The 15,607-nt window shown below is 35.6% G+C and overlaps 1 protein-coding gene and 1 long non-coding RNA gene across 20 annotated transcripts in view; one reads left to right on the forward strand and one right to left on the reverse strand.

The window, feature by feature from the left end:
* DIAPH3 (diaphanous related formin 3) overlaps window positions 1-15,607 on the reverse strand; it is a 506,600-nt gene that overhangs the window by 352,651 nt on the left and 138,342 nt on the right. For 15 of the 19 annotated variants that reach the window (XR_007405049.1, XR_007405048.1, XR_007405050.1 and 12 more), the window contains 2 exons: window positions 3,009-3,083; window positions 2,849-2,918 (listed from right to left, as the gene is read on the reverse strand). Coding sequence is in view for 15 of the 19 variants with exons in the window: in XM_049099479.1 (XP_048955436.1) it covers window positions 2,849-2,918; window positions 3,009-3,083 (145 nt within the window). In the remaining 4 variants the exon portion in view is untranslated. Of the gene's footprint in view, window positions 1-2,848; window positions 2,919-3,008; window positions 3,084-4,784; window positions 4,934-8,135; window positions 8,182-8,946; window positions 9,210-9,236; window positions 9,313-15,607 lie in introns of those variants that run through there. The other 4 variants (XM_049099490.1, XM_049099488.1, XM_049099489.1 and 1 more) reach the window with 4 other exon arrangements.
* LOC125753373 (uncharacterized) lies at window positions 7,341-8,490 on the forward strand. The gene is made up of 2 exons (XR_007405052.1): window positions 7,341-7,463; window positions 8,156-8,490. It is a non-coding gene; the product is annotated as an uncharacterized LOC125753373 (long non-coding RNA).

Here is a 15,607-nt window from a genome sequence, read left to right on the forward strand (position 1 = left end):
TTTAGTCTAGTCATAGTTCTAGTCTAACTTCCCAAGCTCCATCATAGGCAGTATTCTGACTTTGCTAACATAAGAACACATAAGTGCTCACTTTCAGACTGGAATGAGGCCAGCTTACCACTACTGAGTTCCTAGAAATGCAGACAGAATTGCTTCCTGCTTGGATAGAATTACTCTTGTTCAGTTATTAATAAAAAAAAGAAAAGAAAGAAAGAAAAGAAAAAAAGTAAAACAAAACAAAAACTGCTGACTCTGAAAAAAATAATCAACTTACCAGTGCTAGCATCTAAATTGCATTAAATGAAGCCTATTTAAGATTAGAGGCAGCGACAAATTTTTGGAAGGTCTAAGGATGTCTTCTACTGAATGTCAAGGACCTACTCTGGTTTATATGAAAACTCATGTGTTCTAAACTGAAGACTAAAGCCAGGTTCCATTTGCATTCTACTTGAGACGTATCATTACCTAATAGAATTTCAAGAAACTGAAAAAGTGTTAGTTAGGAGGAGGGGAATACCCTAAATCCTCATGTAGTATGCTCAACAGGACATGAACACTAATGCTGAATAACTATCTATGCTGAGTTAGTCCCAGGGGCAAAGATACTACAGGTAAGAGGGCTGGCTAAGCACCTTTGCTGTGGGCGCATACCATAAAACAACACACAAAAAGTTAACTGACCAAAATGAAGCCCCTGTTCTGATTACCTTGCTATTGACTTAACTTTTCATCCTTTTGTTTTTCCCCTAATATTCAGAATCTTTTTCCATTTAGAAAATCCCATGTAGTCCAGTTTATTATTAAAAATTCACTTTCACCTATTGCTAGATTTGCTCATTATATTACAGATATAACTGATTACTAGTATCTAATAAGGTACCACTTTTCTCTTAAAACCTTTATTGTTTTAATCATTCAATGAATTCCTATAAAGACTGCACAGTGAGATAAATGAAAAACCATCAACTAATCTTGGTGGGGTGGGGGTCTTTCCTGAAAAATTATTTTACACATTAAGTTTATAATTCAGACATTATAATACTAATTCCTAGTATCAGCAACTTTTTTTTTTTTAAGATTTTATTTATTTATTCATGATAGTCACACAGAGAGAGAGAGAGAGACAGAGACATAGGCAGAGGGAGAAGCAGGCTTCATATGCAGGGAGCCCGATGTGGGATTCGATCCCGGGTCTCTAGGATCGCGCCCTGGGCCAAAGGCAGGCGCCAAACCTCTGCGCCACCCAGGGATCCCAACTTTTTACTCTTATTAGTACAGGTGATAGCAATCAACACAAATGACAATATATTCCAGCCCCACAAGTATAAGCAAAAGCATTCTATTGTAAGAGAACACACTACATTAATTAGAACCTAAATACCTAAAGTTTACTCCCTAACTCAAACCAAACACAAATATTAATCCCTATATACCACCTCACTTCACTTTAATTATGGTATTCTTCTCAAATTCAAAGAATGATCCACAAGCCTCTTTGGTTTAAGACTTATGTTCCCGGGTTTTCTCTACTCTCAGTCTCATCACCAGTGAAATTATCAGCATCTATGTTCTCAATCTAGAAGGAGCCTCCCAAAAGCAGTATTATCTCCTCAGTATGGAAAGATCTCTCCCTTTCTTCATTTACTCTTAAGGCATATTCTACAAAAGACTATCTACCTAAAATCTAATTCTCACAGAGCAATCAGGTCAAATCTAGAATATACTTGAATATATAGCAACATAGAGAGGATTTCTACATCAGATCAGCTCCTTGAAAATCATATCTGATTAGAAAAGGCAGAGAGGTGAAAAATAGGTCACTGGTGAGAAACAGAAAACTCAGCTCAAGAAAATGCTGAAAAACAAGATAAAAACAATTAGAAAATACAAGTATTTGTTACATTTAGTAAAAAGAAATACGAATGTTAATATTTTAAGTACCAGTACTTACTTAAGTGTGTTGTCCTCTAAAGGCTTATTTTAAAGATGTAAAAATATTAAAAATTAAAGTTAATATACAGACAGTTTTGCTCTAAAACAGAAATCATCCTAACACCATAGGTAAAATTCCTCCCCTGCTGTCTAATGGCAATTAAAACACCTGTCATTACTGCACCCATCATGAGGTAGATATGTTTAGATGTTGGAGCTAAAGACATGGCATGGGATAGAGCTAATTTCTGAAATTAACAGTATAAATTCTTTAAAAAAATAAAAAAGGAAACACTGTCAGATATATCTAACTTCAGTTAGGTGCTTCAAGTATTTCTTCTAATGTATCCTCTTCAAATATGCAAGCTCTGCACCATATTACCACCACCCTATTACCCTATTACTTTTGGTTTCAATATTACTAAAGTATATTAAGCATCACTGCTCCATTTCTGGGGCCTGTTTCCTAACTACTCACGGTAATTTCATTGCATATTTCAGTTCCTAGGCTATAAAAACTAAGACTTTACAACTTAATTCTTTGGTAGTATAACTGCAGACCATGTTTCATTACCAGGTATGATTTCAAAACTTGTTTGTGTTACACTTTTGAAAATTGAAAAGGAAAGCAAAGAGAGAGAAGGGAACAAAAAAGAGTACAAAGGGACAATTAATTTGCCCATGAGGATTTAAGCATCAGGAGAGGATCCATTCATCCATAAGTTTCTCCTGTTTAGAGATGATTGATTTGATACAAAACTAGAAATCAATGCAATTCAATATTTTTTCCATTATGTACTCAATAGCTTATCAAAGCAGTACATCTCTCTAGTGCAAATTCTATAATACGCAACTCTATTTCATAAGAATTCTGTAAGAACTGGTGAAGAACAAATATAGTCACCTAAGTACATACCTGTGTATTCATCAAAGCCTTTAGACACTGTATGACTTTATGCTGATTCTTCTTTACAATTTTCTCTTGTCTGCATTGGCATAAAAAACATCCATATTGGAGTTATAATTGGACTTGCAAATGTAGCGTAGTTGAAAATAAAAATGAACAATATACTTACATTTTGCCACTAATCAGTCTTTCCAAAATGTCCAGTAATAATCCAAGCCCCTCGCGTCCAAAGCTTTCTACCCAACTGATAAACAGAAAAAAAAAGGTAGTTATACACGGTCAGTATTCCAGTTTGGAAAATCACAATAATGCTATATAGTCACAAACATTTTATACTTGTTATGTTCTAATCATAAATACAAGAATAACACCATGTGCAAAATCACTCATGGTTTTAATCTTACTAGTTAAAGGGGAGTAGTGATGGGATAAACCAGCTTTTGAGAGCTGACTATGCCCATCGTTTCCATTCTCTGTGTCCAGTGATATTGTGTTAGTAGCTAAAATCTGCCATGTTGGAAGTACTCTACCACAGAATCAGCAAATGCTGCCAATCAGAGATCTCCCCCTACCCAGAGCTGGCTGTTAAACATTTACCAGCACATCACTGGATAAATCTCATTTTAGAATTTTCCTAAGAGCAGAAATTGGGCAAGATTGAAAGAGGGAAGACTCAGATCTACATAAAGATTGCTGAAAAAATTCATCAAATTATCAAAAGAAAAGTCTTAGGAAAATCTCTCAAACCAATGACATGCAGCCTATAAATGCGAGTTTCCCAAGTTGCACAATTTTTTTTTTAAACAAGAGCTTCATCATTATTTTTAAACAAATATATTCATCTTGATTAAACCACCTCTTTTCATAAACCCATTGATATAACCACAGTACTGTAATGTAATTAGGACATTACTGACAACAGCACAACTTGATTATAGAAAAGCTACCTTAATGGAAATTAATACATTTTTTTTCAGTAGTGATTTAGAAAGCCTTGAACAATAAAGAATATATTCTGTCTTCAATAAAGAGGAAGAGGGATCCCTGGGTGGCACAGCGGTTTGGCGCCTGCCTTTGGCCCAGGGCGCGATCCTGGAGACCCGGGATCGAATCCCACGTTGGGCTCCCGGTGCATGGAGCCTGCTTCTCCCTCTGCCTATGTCTCTGCCTCTCTCTCTCTCTCTCTCTCTCTCTCTCTCTCTGACTATCATAAATAAAAAAAAATTTTTTTTAATTAAAAAAAATAAAGAGGAAGAAAGGAAAAGCTAGGATATGTAACTGCTTCTTTGTATATATGTTTATATGTATGATTTTGAGTGTGGACCTTTGAAAGATGGAACCTTATGAGCAAAATTTCATCCAATAATTAAAAGAAGTTCTTAAATATGAAGACCATGTTTAAGTCACTATCAGTATATAACACCATTTTCTTACTTAAGATACAATAGAACATTTCCCAGGACAAGGATAAAAACCAAATGCAGCAGTGAAAGAAATAAAAATATTGTTTAAAAAATTCACCCTCATTTTGTACACTTGTGAATACCGCTTATTTATCTATAAGTGTTCAGAATCTGATTCTACCCACCACCAAAAAAAAAAAAAAAAATGCCATTTGCTATTTAGATTGGCAGACTCTTGTCAACTATTTTATTCATCTCTTTCCTGTCCAGTAAAAGCAATGGAGTAACTAATTCAAGAATGTATTTAAGCAATAAAACATACTCTGATTCTCTCCTATAAAAGAAAAGCCTAAAAAAGTCACTGTTATAGTGAAGGGGAGAAAAACAACTTAAAGAGAAATCAGTATTTTGAAACCAGGATGCTACTTCAAAAGTAACGAGTTTACTCTCCCCTATCAGCAACACACAGGTTACCTGTAGGCATTTCAAATCTCACTTTCATGTTTCTTAAAAACACCTACAGCATCCACTTAACTGTTTACCTTGTTGACATCCTATTCCATATTTATTCTTATTTCAAATGGAGCAGGGAAGCTTGAAATCAAACATCTGAAGAGTAATTTGATAGGGGAACCTGGGTGGCTCAGTTGGTTAAGCATCCGTCTTGTGATTTCGGCTCAGGTCACAATCTCAGGGTTCTGAGATGGAGCCCTGTGTCAGGCCCTGCACTCAGCCCACAGTCTTTGAGATTCTCTGTCTCCACTCCCCACCCACGCCCATACCTCCCTCTTGCTCTCGCTCTCTCTCTAAATGGATATATAAAATCTTAAAAAATAATAATAATTTGAGATTGTTCCTTGGGGTGACACTGAGACATGTGGATAGATTCTGTTCATCAGGCCATCCTGGGTCATTACCCCCACAACAGGACATCAGTATTTTGTTTGAAGTGAATTTTTACAATCTGTATATATAAAAGTAGATCTATGAATATATTCTAAAGCTAATAATTGATTTAGAATTACTCAGACTGCTATCTCCTCCAATCACTGTGGAAAACAAAGTCACTATTCCCAAAACTGCCTTATACCAAAACAATTTTAAATAATGTTAATAAACAAAAACCGTTGTTTCACTTAATATGCTTATGTTGGAGCCCAGTATAAAATTTAGGAAGCTATCAATCCAAATAAATCAAGTTAAGTCTTCTGGTCTGAGTAATTAATAGAACACGTCCATTTTTTTTTTTTAAATTTATCACCCAGAATATAATGTTATAGTCAGAATTAGTGGAACCCACAGAAGTTCTCAAATCAGCTATTTCTGGACCCACCAATAACTCTCCTGCACTAGACTATATGAGTCATTAAAATAAAATTTACATTCACTCATACATATTACATATAAACTAATTCTCTATAAAACAAACTTAATAAGTCGAATGTAAAGAGGCATTAATACCAAATTATACTAGTCTTTTAACTCACGGTAGGAATTAATTTCTCAATAAAATCAGAAAGAATGGTAACAACCTAAAACATCAAAAACAAGCAAAGTAAGATAGGGCACAGGGGAGGAAGTAAAGGTGCTTGATGACAAAGAAACACTTAAATGCTTACGCATATAAAGCTGGTAAAAGTACTTATTGAAAGGTTGTTTTAAAACACAAATATACAAAAAAAGACTCCCTATTTTCTTAAAAATTTGCAAGGCCAGCATATAGTTACTAATAAGCTGTCACTCACAAACTCATTCTTTCAAAACCTTGGCCCCTACCCTTACTATTTCCAGCAACATTATTTTTCAAACTAGGGGCAAATATTACTTCTCTAAAAGATGTTCAAGATAAAAAGTGATATTGAGTAGGTAGGTCTGTGGTCCTGACAGGGGTTCATTGAAATCCATAGCTCCTTACAAAAGTAAAAAATTTCTCATCATCAATGTAAGAAGCAACCTGGAGAAAAAATTATCAACTGATCTATAAATGATCAATCTTCAGAAAACAAAATCTGTTCTATTTATTCTGTGCCTGTCAGCATAGTACCATCAGGCATTATGTGGTTTAACTACAAACTACATTCATGGATGAATAAACACTGTGCAAATGTTTCTTCTTCATGAATAGAAATGACATAGAGATTAGTATGTCATTTGTATTGGGGAAAAAATTGCTTTAAAACAGCAAAAAGTAATGTGTTAAGTACTAATTTAACACAAAATCTACCTCTTAAAATTCTGTAACAGGAAATATCAAACTCTTCTCTTTTAATTGCTTCAAGAAAAAACTTCTAAGTATATTGCCATGTAGCACTGCTAGCAGGGGGCTCAACACAGGAGAAAAGAGGTGAAGAGGTAACAGAAGGGGGAGGAAAAAAAAAAGAGAAGGAGAGCAGGTCTCTAGGATTAAACGTTCAAACTATCTTTAAATGTTCAAAGCAGCTTAGGCTTTGAAATTCAGTTATTGCTTCCTCAGACAGGATGAAATCAAAGGTATGCAAAGTGGTTTCCTAGGTATTGTTGGCTTTGCGAAGCAAATACAGTCACCTTGTTGAGCAGAAGAAGCAACACTAAGGAGGGCACTTGATGGGATGAGCACTGAGTGTTATACTATACGTTGGCAAAATGAATTTAAATTAAAAAAAGAATAAAGGGAAAAAAAGAGGCAACAATCGGGTCTTAGATTTACTGCCTGACCAGATGAACACTACCCACATAGGTTTCCCCACAAACTACACTTAGTTATCACTTCTCCTAAATGTGCCCCAGGGAGTGAAAGACCAATGCATCATAGATCGTCAGAGCTGGAATAAAACTACCACATCCTAAGGCCAACCTGGCCAGTTACAGATGCCTGTAGGAAAGGGATCATTTCTAATTTTGTCTTTAAATTCCTCAGCACCTGGACAGAATAAGTACTTCCATAATGGTTTTAAAATAAAATTGTATTTCCTTCCATTTCTATCTATAAGTAGAAGAACACACAGACCGAGGTTAAGGTCACTCAGAAATAGCACCCAGGTCTGCTGATGCCCAGGCTCACACCCTGACTTTATATACTGCACAAAGCAGTGATGCTCTCTCTATAGCATCACTGAAACTTCATGCCAAAAACATCAATTCTGATTTCAGAACTGGTACTTATCCACACTGAACCAAGGATGATGGATCTAGAGTCCCTGTTCTCAACACACTTTAGGACTTGATTGACTGCAGCTTAAAGGGTGAGATTTCATTACTACAACAACAAATGTTCATTAATGAAGTCACTCAGCCTTTAGGAAGGGCTCACTGGGTGCCCCATACAGCAGTAGGTATGACAAATACAAAACTGAATAAAATATGTTCTCTGTCCTTGAAAGGATCACAGACTAGTAGTTGAAACAAATGTTGAGCTAAATTATTTGCATAATGTAGTAAGTGTTATAATCCTGGTGCTAAGGGAACAGAAGGATCTACTTCTCCTAAGAACAAAGCCACTGAGGTCTGACCTGAGTCTTGAAGGAAAAGTCAAAGATAGAGCAGTTTCTGAGGCGGAGGAAATATATGCAAATGTATTAAATATGAAAGACATGGCCTGTGCTGACTACCTGGCCTGTACTGACTACCAGAAGTGGCTGTATCAGATAAAACCAAAAAAGTAAGAAAGAGCTTCTGGGAAAAAAAAAAAAAAAAAAAAAAAACCTACACAATGTTATGGGCAATGGGAAACCATTAGGCATATGTGGTAGGCAGAGTCATCCCACCCGTCCTCTGGAAAACACCATTTCCTAACACCAGGAGCTATGATTATCTGATATAGCAAAAGAGGAAATAAAAAAGGAAACTGAGGTTACTAATCAGCGTATTTTAAAATAGATTATCCTAAATTATGCAGGTGAATCCAGTCTAATTACCTGTTCCTTGAACTTGAAAGCATTTCCCAGTGGGATCAAAGAGAAGCTAGAAGAAAGAGAGATATAAAAGTATGAATCGGGCTCAATCTGCCTTCATGTGTTTGAAGACTGAGGAAAGAAGGAAGGAACATGGCAAGGGCGGGAGCGGGCTCTAGAGCTGAAACAACCCTCACATGAGAGCCACCAAGAAAAAAAAGAGATGTCTCACAACTGCAAGGAATTGAATTTTGCCAAGAACCCAATCAAGCAAACATGAAGAACACAGGATCTCTCTCCATTTATTCAGAACTTTGACTTTTTTCATTATGATTTTGTAGTTTTCACCATAAGTTCTGTACATGATTTGTTAGATTTACACCAGTTTTGTTTTTTATAGTTGTTGGGGTTTCTTTTTTTTGGGGGGGGGGCGTGTTACGGAAAAGCAGTAGTAAATGGTGTTTTCTAAAAGTTTGTTGCTAGTAAAAGAAATCTTTTTTTCAGATGAAAAACAAATTTCCCCTTAAGTATACAGTATTATCAACTATATGCAACTGTGGTATGACAAAGCTCTAAAACTTCGCATCTTGCAAAAAAAAAAAAAAAAACTGATTTTTATCTTGAATCCTGCACTGTTGCTGAACTTACTGATTTTAGTTCTAGTTTTTGCAGATTCAACTGTAATAAACAATTACATCATCTATAAATAGGGACAGTTAATATTTTCTCCTTTCTGATTTATATGTTCTTGTTCATTTTGCTTGCACCTCATTGCTCCAGCTAGAACTTTACCAGCACCATGTTGAACAAGAGGGGTGACAGCAAACATCCTTACCTTGTCCCCTGCCTGAGGTGGAAATGTTCAGCCGTTAACATTTAATGTTAACTTTAGAATTTTTGAAGATTCATGTTCTTGGTTGAGAAAGTTTTCCTCTATTAGTTTCCTGGAGTAGCTATACCAAAGTACCTCAAAATAGAGGACATAAAAGAGAAGTTCATTCTCATAGTTCTGGAGGCTAGAAGACAAAAGTCAGAAGGGCCAGGCTCCCTCTGGGACCATGGGTAGAACCCTTTCTTGCCTCTTCCCAGCTTCTGGGGATAATGGCTAATCCAGGATTTCCATACCTCTCACCACATGGCACTCTGTCTCTCTCTTCTTAAAGAGACATAAATCAGATTAAGAGCCTACTCTCTTCCTTTATGACCTCATCTTATTACATCTGCAATGACCCACTTTTCAAATAAGGTCACATTCTAAGGTATCAGGATTTAAAAAACCTCAATCCATAACATTTCTATCTTTCCCAGAGTTTTTATCAGGAATAAGTGTTCAGTTTTGTCAAAGCTTTGTCTGCATCTATTGATATAAGATTTTTCTTCTTTGGCCTTGTGATAAAGCCCATTACGATGAAGATCTTCATGTCTACATGATAGACATTAGTTTGTAAATCTGGGGCTTGGGGTTTTGTTTTATTGTCTTTATTTGGTTTTGCTAGCAGTACCAGCATCATAAAATAAATTGTGAGCTGTTCCCTGATCTTGTATTTTCTGGATGAGATTGTATAGAATTGGTATTATTTTTTCGTCTAATCTTTGTAGAATTTTCCAGGGAAATCATTTGTACTTGAAGGTCTTTTAGGGAGTATTAAGATCATAATTTCCTTAATAGTGGACAATTCAAATTTTCTTTTTCATACTAGGTGTATTGTAGTACTTTGCTTTTTGAAGAATCGGTCTTTCAAATAAGCTATCCAATTTTGTTGAAAGTTTGTAGTATTGCCTATTTACCCTGGTGACACAGGGTCTGCAGTGATAGAAAGCTTTACTGCTGATCCTGGCAATTTGTCTCTTTTTGTCATAATAAAGGTTTAACTGTTTTATTCATCTTCCCAAAGAACTACATCCATATTTCATTGATTTCCTCTATTGTTACTGTTTCCAATTGTTTTGATTTTGGTGCTTTTGGTTTTTGTTTTTTTTCTTTTTTAGATGAAGGGGTTAGCTAAAATTATTGACTTAAAGTCCTTTTCCTCTTTCTCTCCCTAACATAGGCATTCGGTACCACAGATTACCTTCCCAGTAATACTTTAGATGTGTGCCGCAGGTTCTGAAAGGTGGTATTTTCATTAACTTGAGTGTATTTTTTTTTATTTCCTTTGAGACTTTTTCTTTGACTCAAGGATTCTATACAAGTGTGTTGTCTACTTTCCAAATGTTTGGATATCTTCCTGTTATCTTTCTGTTATTGATTTCTAGTTTGAGTCTTTTGGTGGAAGAATACATTTGGAAGGATTTCAATTCTTCTGAATTTGATAAGGTTTGCTTTGTGGCCCAGGATTACAGTCTATGTTGGTATATGTTCCAAGAAAAGAATGTGTACTCTGCTGTTAGATGGGATGCTCTATAAATACACATTATGTACTTTTGCTTGATATCAGTGTTGAGTTCCTCCACCTTTGGTGGTTTTTCGTCTAGGTGTTCTAAGTTGTGAATCAAGTGGTCAGGTCTCCAAATCTAATTGTGGATTTACCTATTCTAGGATTTTTGCTTCATACATTGTGCACATCTGATGTTTGAAGAGTAGGTCTTTTGGTGGAATGACATAAAAATCCATCTTTTTCTTTACTCTGAGATCTACAGCACTGGATATTAAAATAGCCACAACCGCCATTTGATTAATGTTTGCATAATATGTTTTATTAGCTTTTCACTTTCCTTCTGTCTATATCAATATATTTGAAGTGAATTTCTGATAGTAAGCATATAATCAGGTGATATTTTTTAATCTACTCTGCCAATCTCCTTTAATTGGCATAACCACTTACACTTAATGTAATTATTGACATGTTAAGGTCTCACTCTAGTATTTATTTTTCGGATCCTGTTCATTCTATTTGTTTACTTTCTTTTCCCTGTCTTCCTGTGGCTTACTAAACATGTTATAGAATTCCATTTTTTATTAATTTATTGTATTTATTTATAGCTCATATAGCTCTTTTAGAGGTCACTGTAGGTACATCATAATATATCAGAGTTTATTGGCATCATCATTTTACAAGCTTGAGTGAATTGTACAAACCTTCCCTCCTGTTATAAATAAAAGAGTATCCCCCAAAATTCTTATGTTGAAGCCCAAACTCACAATATGACTGTATTTGGAGATAAGGCCTTTACAAAGATAATTAAGTTTAAGTGACAGCATAAGGATAGGGCCCTAATCTGACTACTGTCCATCCTTGTAAGAGAAAAAGACACCAAGATTGCACACCCACAGAGGAAAGGCCATGTGAAGATACTACAACGCAATGGCCATCTGCAAACCAAAGAAACAGGCCACATAAGAAACCAACCCTGCTGTCACCCTATGATCTTAAGGCTTCCAGCCTCCAAAATTGTGAGAAGAATGAATTTAAGCCACTCAGTCTGTAGCCCTTTTGTTATAGCAGCCCAAGCTAACACATCTCCCTTTATGAACCTTTACCCTACCCATTTAGAGTATAGTTGGGTTAAGTGTTTCTTCTACATCAATTTAGAACCATATGAGACAGATATAATTTCTGCTTCTAACAAATATAATTTAGAAAATTCAAGAAAAGTATAACTACCCATATTTTTACTTACACTGTACACTTTTTCTTCCTAGTATTTCAAGGATGTCTTCTTTTGTGGTTTATTTAGAAAATGTTCTTTAGCCAGTTTTTTTTTTTTTTAAGATTTTATTTACTTATTCATGAGAGACAGAGAGAGAGAGGCAGAAACATAGAGAAAGGGAGAAGCAGGCTCCCTGCAGGGAGCCCGATACAGGACTCCATCCCAGGACCCCAGGATCACGACCCGAGCCAAAGGTAGATGGCTCAACCATTGAGCCACCCAGGTGTCCCTCTCTAGCCAGTCCATTAAGTTACATCTTCTGGCCACAAGTTCCCTTTGTTTTTCCCTCATCTGAGTATGTCTTGATTTCCCCTTCATTCTTGAAGGATAGATTTACAGCATGTAAGATTCTGACCTATTCTTTGCTTTCTTCATTTAAAAACTGCTTTGCCACATGCTTTGGGCCTCCATAGTTTCTAATGAGAAATCCAGTGCCATTCCATTGGTTCTCCCCATAACTAAAGTAGCATCTCTTGCTGCTTTCCTGATTTTTCTTTTTCTGTTTTCAGTTGCCAGAAGTTTGACTATGATACATTTTAATATTAGTTCTTTAATGGTTCATTTGGTCTCTTGAATCTGTAGGTTTGTCTTTTGCCAAATTTGGAAAATATTTAACCATTATTTCTTCATATACTTTTACCTTGCCCTCTTTCTCAAGTCCTTCTAGGATCTAGATAACAAAATGTTCAGTCTTTGGTTATAGCACCACAAGTCACCAAGACATTTTTTTCATTTTCTGTTTAGACTGGGTAATTTCTATTATTCTATACTGCAGTTCACCAATTCCTTCCTCTCGTTCCTATATTTTTTGTTGTACTCCTCCAGGGAGTTTTTCATTTCAGTTACTGTATTTTTCAATTCTAAAATTTCCTTTTGAGCTTTATAAAAGAATAGTTTCTTCTATTTATTTGCTGAGATTATTCTTTTTCTTCCAGCATATTCTTAATTGTTCATTAAAACATCTTTATGATAGCTCCTTTAAGCATCCTTTAAGGATGCTTCAAATATCTCAGGAGGCCTGGATGGCTCAGTCCATTAAGCATCTGACTCTTGATTTCAGCTCAGGTCATGGTTGCAGGGCTGTGGGATTGAACCCGGCACTGGACTCCATGCTCAGCACAGAATTGACTTGTCTCTCTTCCTCTGATCCTCCTCCCACTCACTCTCTATCTCTAAAATAAATAAATATCTTTTTTAAAAGAATATTCAAATATCTCTGTCAACTCAGTGTTGCCACCTATTAATAACTTGTCTTTTTGCATTCAGTTTGTGATCTTCCTCCTTCTCAGTAAGACAGTGTTTATGTTGAAAGCTGGAAGGTTAGGTTATTACGTTATAATACTCCAGATTTTACTTCAACCTCTTATTTTTTTAGCTTCCATCCTATCATACTTCTCCAGTGGATGAAGGAAAGCATCACCTTAATGTTTGGGGTGAAAACAGAAGTCCGTGTTCTCCAATTAGCCTTCGCTGACTTCTTGGGAAGAGGTTTGGGTTTGATTTTGTTTTTTAAGATTTTTATTTATTTATTAGAGAGAGAGGGATAGAGCACAAGCAGGGGGAGCTGCAGAGGGAGAGGGAGAAGCAGGTACCCTGCTGAGCAGGGAGGCAGATGTGGAGCTCAATTCCAGAACCCTGGGATCATGATCTGAGCTAAAGGCAGACATGTAACCGCCTGAGCCACCCAGGTGCCCCAAGCAGAGGTTTCTTGTTATTGCTGAAAATGAGTGGGAATCTGAGTTCCCCACCTGGTCTCCATGGTACCTCCCTGGCAGGGAGAAGTAGGACTGCCTCGTTATGCTCAAGTAACCTCCACTACAACCAATGGGAGGTGAGGTTTGTTTCCAAATATATTTTTGCCAGTAGTATTAATTACTGTAATTAGATAATTTAATTAAAATTACATAAACAGACAAATCATTGTAAAAAATGGCTATTTCTATGAAAACTAAGCCTAATGCTTTGAAAAAGCTTTTTCAGTGACATTTTAAAAAGTGCCACAGAAGCAGATGTGAACATATGTGTATATAATTGACAGACATCATCAAAAAGACTTCTTAAAGAAGAATTCTATACTCTATACTTTGTAAGAGATGCTACATTTCCATTACACCTTAAAATAGCAATATGAGGAAGATTTTGCATCATCTAATGCATCATAGATGTGGTGTATATAATCAACCTGTGTCTACTTTAAGACGTAGAATAGACACAGGCTGGCCTCCACATCTATTTCTACTAAGAAATAGACAGGCACTACCCTGGCCTCCACATCAAAAGCCTAGAGAGAAAAGAAATGGATTTTTAATCTTTTGAATCCAAAGGATGTTTAGGATATATGTGAATCATTTATCATGCCCCGCTTTAGCCACTTTTTTTCCAAAAAAACCAATAGCATTAAACAAAAAGGTTTCCTCAGTAGACACATACATACTTCCACCCAAGTTACAGTGTCTAAGTAGATAATATTCCACTTTTTTTCATTTTGCTTTTGTGTATTATTTGTCCTCCTATAATGCACTCTTTTCATAGTAAGAAAAAAACTTTTTAATTACCCCAAAGAATAATCTTACATAAATGCCTAGGGAAACAGTTATTTTGCTAAAAAAAAAAATCAATATAAGAAACATCCTAAAAGGGGAAAAAAAATATCACTGGTCACATGTGACAAAGTAACAAATTTTATACCTTAACCTTAGAAGGTCAGCTTTAATACTGTGTAATATCCAAATCCAATTTACATTCCTCTGTCAGAGTAATATATCACCAAAGCTGAATATAATTATAGCTTATTTTAGCTTTCATTTTCACCTACTCTTAGCAAGGTGACTAAATACTTGAAATGAACGCCCTCCCCCCCCCACAAAGCAATTAACATGCCCTGTAGGGCAAAACAAACATACACCCACATCCCAATGGATAGCCCATCCATAAAAATTACACTAAATTATGCAGCCAGAAAGGAAATTCAGAAATCCAAGAACTAAACAATGTTCTGATTTAAAAATCTTCCAAACTTCAAAATATACTCATTAATGTGCATTTTCTAGGAATTGGACTTTAAAGAATTTATGTATTTTAAACCAGTCATTCTCACTTCTAACATTAGATGAAACAGTAGAGTAACAAACTAAGAAATTTATTCTCCTGGTTACTTTTTTAACTATAATATACTGAAAAAAAAAAACTATAATATACTGAAAAGTATAAAACGTCTAGCGAAAGTGTTCAAAATAAAATGAAAAGAAAACCAGATGAACTGCAGTGATGAAAAACAAATCACCAAAATAAGAAACATGAGTTCTTGATCTTTAGATGAAAGTAAGAGAACTATAGAGGTAAAATAACATATCCTAGCATGTGCTCTGATCAAAATTTCAGTTCACTATTAAAAGAAACATTGTAGGAAAAGAAATCATTGGGAATGTATTAAATATGAGTAAGGAGGTTTCTTGGTATCAAATCAAAACATCATTACTTCAGGAAAGCATTAATGAATTATTCATTTTAAATTGAGTAATTTGACAACCAATGTATAGGGGGAAAAATCATTACACTGCAGGTCTTCCATCACGTTTTCATCCTAAGTACTTGCTGCTACTGCCCAACACCCGTCCCATAAACTTCATTATTAAGTCTATCATCTGCTGCTGATTCGATCAAGTTCATTGCATGTTCCCTTACAATGCTCCCCTCCACAGAACTGCATCCTCAGCTGCAAATGAAACTATTTCATCTTTCAAGAGCCAATTCAAGTGTCCTTCTTCTTTGAACTCCCATTAATTTAAGTTTCTCCATTCACTTACTGGGTTTTACCTGCCTGGCCCCAGATATCCCTCTAGTTA

This window comes from Canis lupus, chromosome 22 (genome assembly GCF_003254725.2).
Source record: "Canis lupus dingo isolate Sandy chromosome 22, ASM325472v2, whole genome shotgun sequence".
Classification (NCBI taxonomy): Eukaryota; Metazoa; Chordata; class Mammalia; order Carnivora; family Canidae; genus Canis; species Canis lupus.